Source organism: Gracilinanus agilis, chromosome 2 (genome assembly GCF_016433145.1).
Source record: "Gracilinanus agilis isolate LMUSP501 chromosome 2, AgileGrace, whole genome shotgun sequence".
Taxonomy (NCBI): domain Eukaryota; kingdom Metazoa; phylum Chordata; class Mammalia; order Didelphimorphia; family Didelphidae; genus Gracilinanus; species Gracilinanus agilis.
This window is the reverse complement of record NC_058131.1, coordinates 527,560,896-527,564,196: the sequence shown is the minus strand read 5'-3', so window position 1 is coordinate 527,564,196 and position 3,301 is coordinate 527,560,896. Positions and strand designations below refer to the sequence as shown.

Here is a 3,301-nt window from a genome sequence, read left to right as displayed (position 1 = left end):
AGGTGTGGGCAATTAGCTCAGGGAAGTAAGAAGGACGGGTAAAAAAGGAAGCCACTGTTCTATTTCAAAGGCCACACAGGGAGGCGTGGGTGTTGGGGAAGTGGGTGGTGTGGTATTGGGGCCAACCGGGAGCCAGGGATCAGAGCTGCCTCCTCGAACCTAGACTCCTCTTCCAGAGTTTAAATTTGGTCTCAGACCCTTATTAGCTGTGTGAACCCCAGGCAAGTCACTTCACCCTGTTTGCCTCAGTTTCCTTATCTGGAAAATGAGCTGGAGGAGGAAATGACAAACCGCCCCAGGATCTCCGCCAAGGAAACCCCCAGTGGGGTTACAAAGAATCTGACATGACTGAAACGATTGGTTTCTTCCAAGACGACTTAGACCCAGTTTCTACCTGTGGGGTGGTCAGTTTTCAAACATCCCCAATGAGACTTAGGACTCTTTTTACTTTTTAAAACTACCTGGTGTTAGCCTGACACCCCGAGTCTGAATTCTGGCTTTATCCGAGTGTGTAGGTGCCACGGGAAGCTTGTCCTGACAAATTTCCCACCAGCCTAACCCCGGCGTTGGGGAAAACTGGGCAAACCACGTAACATGCCTGACTTTGGGCTCGCCTTACAATTACAGCAGTTGGAACTGGTGGGCCGGTACTGCCAGCAGCAGGGAATCCCATTTCCTCCCATCACTCCGAGTCCAGAGGATAGGAAGCAGCCCCAGGAATGCCACGTCTTCTCTGACCCGGAGTCTCCAGCTGCCCCCGTAGTGCTCCATTTCCCCATGGTCAGTGACTCCTTCCGGCAGCACTCGGCTCCCGGTGAGTCCATCCGCCCATCCTTGACCCTCTCGCCCTGGTCAGCATCTGCCCACCAAGCCAGCACCTCCTCGCTGGGTGCCTTCCTCCCTCCTTCCCCTGGTCCTCGGCGTTTCTTCCTTTCCCCACCCTTTCCCAGAGCGGCCCTCCACACACGGCCCCCCGTTTCCCCTCGCGTTCTCCTGTGCTGATGACGGCGCTCCCTTCTCTGCAGGCGTCCGGCGGAAGCCTGAAGAACTGGCGGCTGGAGAGGTGAACTTGTCCTCTTCTGGTTCCCCTTATCATTACACCAAGGTGACCTACAGCGAGGAGAATGCGGACAAACTACTCCGTCTGACCCGGTACAACATCTGTAACAATCAAGAGCGGCTCCTCGGGGCCCTCAGGGAAGCTGTGGAGCGCAGGAGGCGGCGGAGTCGGCAGGGTCAGGAGTGATGGAGGGACCGCTGGGATCCCATGAACTGCGCCGCTGGCCCAGGGTCATCCTCCGGCTCCCTCCCTCGGTTTTCTGTTCCTTCGTGGCCGTATGGAATCGGCCTCCATTCTTCTAGAATTCCAGCGTTGCAAAGGTGGAGGGACGGGCTGAGTTGCCTCCTTGGGTTGTCCAGCTTCCTTCTTGGCTCTTCCATCCAAACCTTGGCGACCAAACCTCGGGAATGTCTCGGGCGCGAGGTCTGCTTCAGCGGGCTTCCAAACCTACCCCAAGAAGTTCTGGAGGACCCTGGGGTGGGCGCCACAGAGAGGAAGACCTGGGGGACAAGCCTTATCAGAAATGCCTGTTGGGACCACCAGGGAAAAGAAAAGAAAGCAAAGCCAATGCAGCTGTGTGCCCCGTGCTGTGTGTTCACGTGCCCCGTGCTTGGAGTGGGCAGGAGGTGGGCCCTCTCTTTGCTCCCTCGGGGCACATGCAGCCCACAGTCCTCACTGGTGATGGTGGGAGGTCGGCTGGGAAGGAGCATGTGTGTGGGAGGAAGGATGGAGAGAGGGGAAGAGAGGAGGGATGAAGGGGAAATGGTCGGAACACAGACTGGTTCTTTTAATTGGGTGAACTATATTTGACAGACAAAATTAAAGCCCCAAGACATTTTATTCTATTCATTTTCATTGGTGCTAAGACAGAGCACGGACCTATGACATTTAGTATCTCATGATGAAGACTAGAGCAGAACCGGTTTCTTCTTAGCTCCCTAAAAATAATCACACTTTTCTATAAGGACTGCCAGGCCTGTGATCATTTCAGCTTAGATCTCCATGCGGCCCTTTTCCATTGGGGGGTAGAGGGGAGGCCAGTGATAGTAGTAGAAATAAGTATTAGGGAGAAGACTTCCCACCGTAGGAAGTCTATTCTTAAGATATTGGCTGGTCCTAAGCAAGGAGATATACAGAAAGTAATGGCCAAGGCATTTGCATTGGATGGGACTGGTGTAATGGAAACGAACAAACAAATGAAAACTGGACATGGCACCAGAGGATCTGGGATCAGATCTGGATGTGTCATTTGTCTCTTGTGTTTTCTTGGGTGAATCACTTAGATTTTCTAGGCCCCATTTTCCCTATTTATGAAACAAATGGGTTGTACATCATGACCTCTAAGGTCTCTTCTAGATTTAAATCTATGATTCTCGGATCCTCTGATCTCAGGCCAAATTCTGGCCCTCCCCCGTTTTGCCTTCTTAGGCAAATCTCTTGCCTCTCTAGGCCCCAGTGTGCAGATGTATAAAACGAGGGCTCGGGTGAAATGATCTCTAAGGCCTCTTCTGGCTTTGAAGTCCATGATTCTGTGACTTCAGAGGTCATCTGGTCCAAATCCTATTCAAATCACAAATGTCCTCAATCTCAGTATTTATGACTGAAAGGCTCTTGTGTCCCTCTAGCTGAGATAAGGAAAATGAAGCCCAGAGATGGGAATTATCTTGTTCAAAGTCACCCAAATAGAGAAAGAGAGCCAGGATTCACCTGCAAGTTCTTGGATGCCAAATTTAGTGTTCTTCCTCCTGGTACTTCCCAACAGACTCCAGCTTTCATGTGAAGATCTCCCATGATGCCGGCATTCACACTCACTCTAGATAATCCGTTCTGTTTTTAAACAGCTCCATTCTTAGGGAGGTTTCCCCCTGCCTCCTTGGGCCTTTCACCCATTAGCCTAGTTCTGCAAGTCTGAGACCAACCAGGATGAGTTTGACTTCTCTTCCACAAATCTTCCTGTAATTTGAAGATGACATGTCTCTTCTCTTCTCCTTGTCTCGTCTTCTCTAGGCTAAGCCTCCTTTATTCTTTCAGTCCATCTTTCTTTAGGAGGGTTCTTCATCTCAGGGGACCTTGTCGGACTGGCCAGATCCTTATGGACTCTCCAACTAACTCATCAATGTTCCCTCTAAAATGTAGCAGTCAAGATGGCAAGTAGTCATCCGGATGGGCAATGACCAGGTCATAGCAAGGCTGGACACCAGTGTTCTGTTACTGAGGCCTAAAATGGAACAAATGGGTTTT

At 51.2% G+C, this 3,301-nt stretch overlaps 1 protein-coding gene across 1 annotated transcript in view; it reads left to right on the top strand.

The window, feature by feature from the left end:
• Positions 1-1,628, top strand: part of LOC123234077 (cytosolic phospholipase A2 beta) — a 42,946-nt gene extending 41,318 nt beyond the window's left edge. Inside the window, exons 22-23 of the mRNA XM_044660025.1 lie at positions 628-814; positions 1,026-1,628. Coding sequence (XP_044515960.1) covers positions 628-814; positions 1,026-1,246 — 408 coding nt within the window. The 3' untranslated portion in view covers positions 1,247-1,628. The remainder of the gene's footprint in view (positions 1-627; positions 815-1,025) is intronic.
• The last annotated feature ends 1,673 nt before the right edge of the window (positions 1,629-3,301 follow it).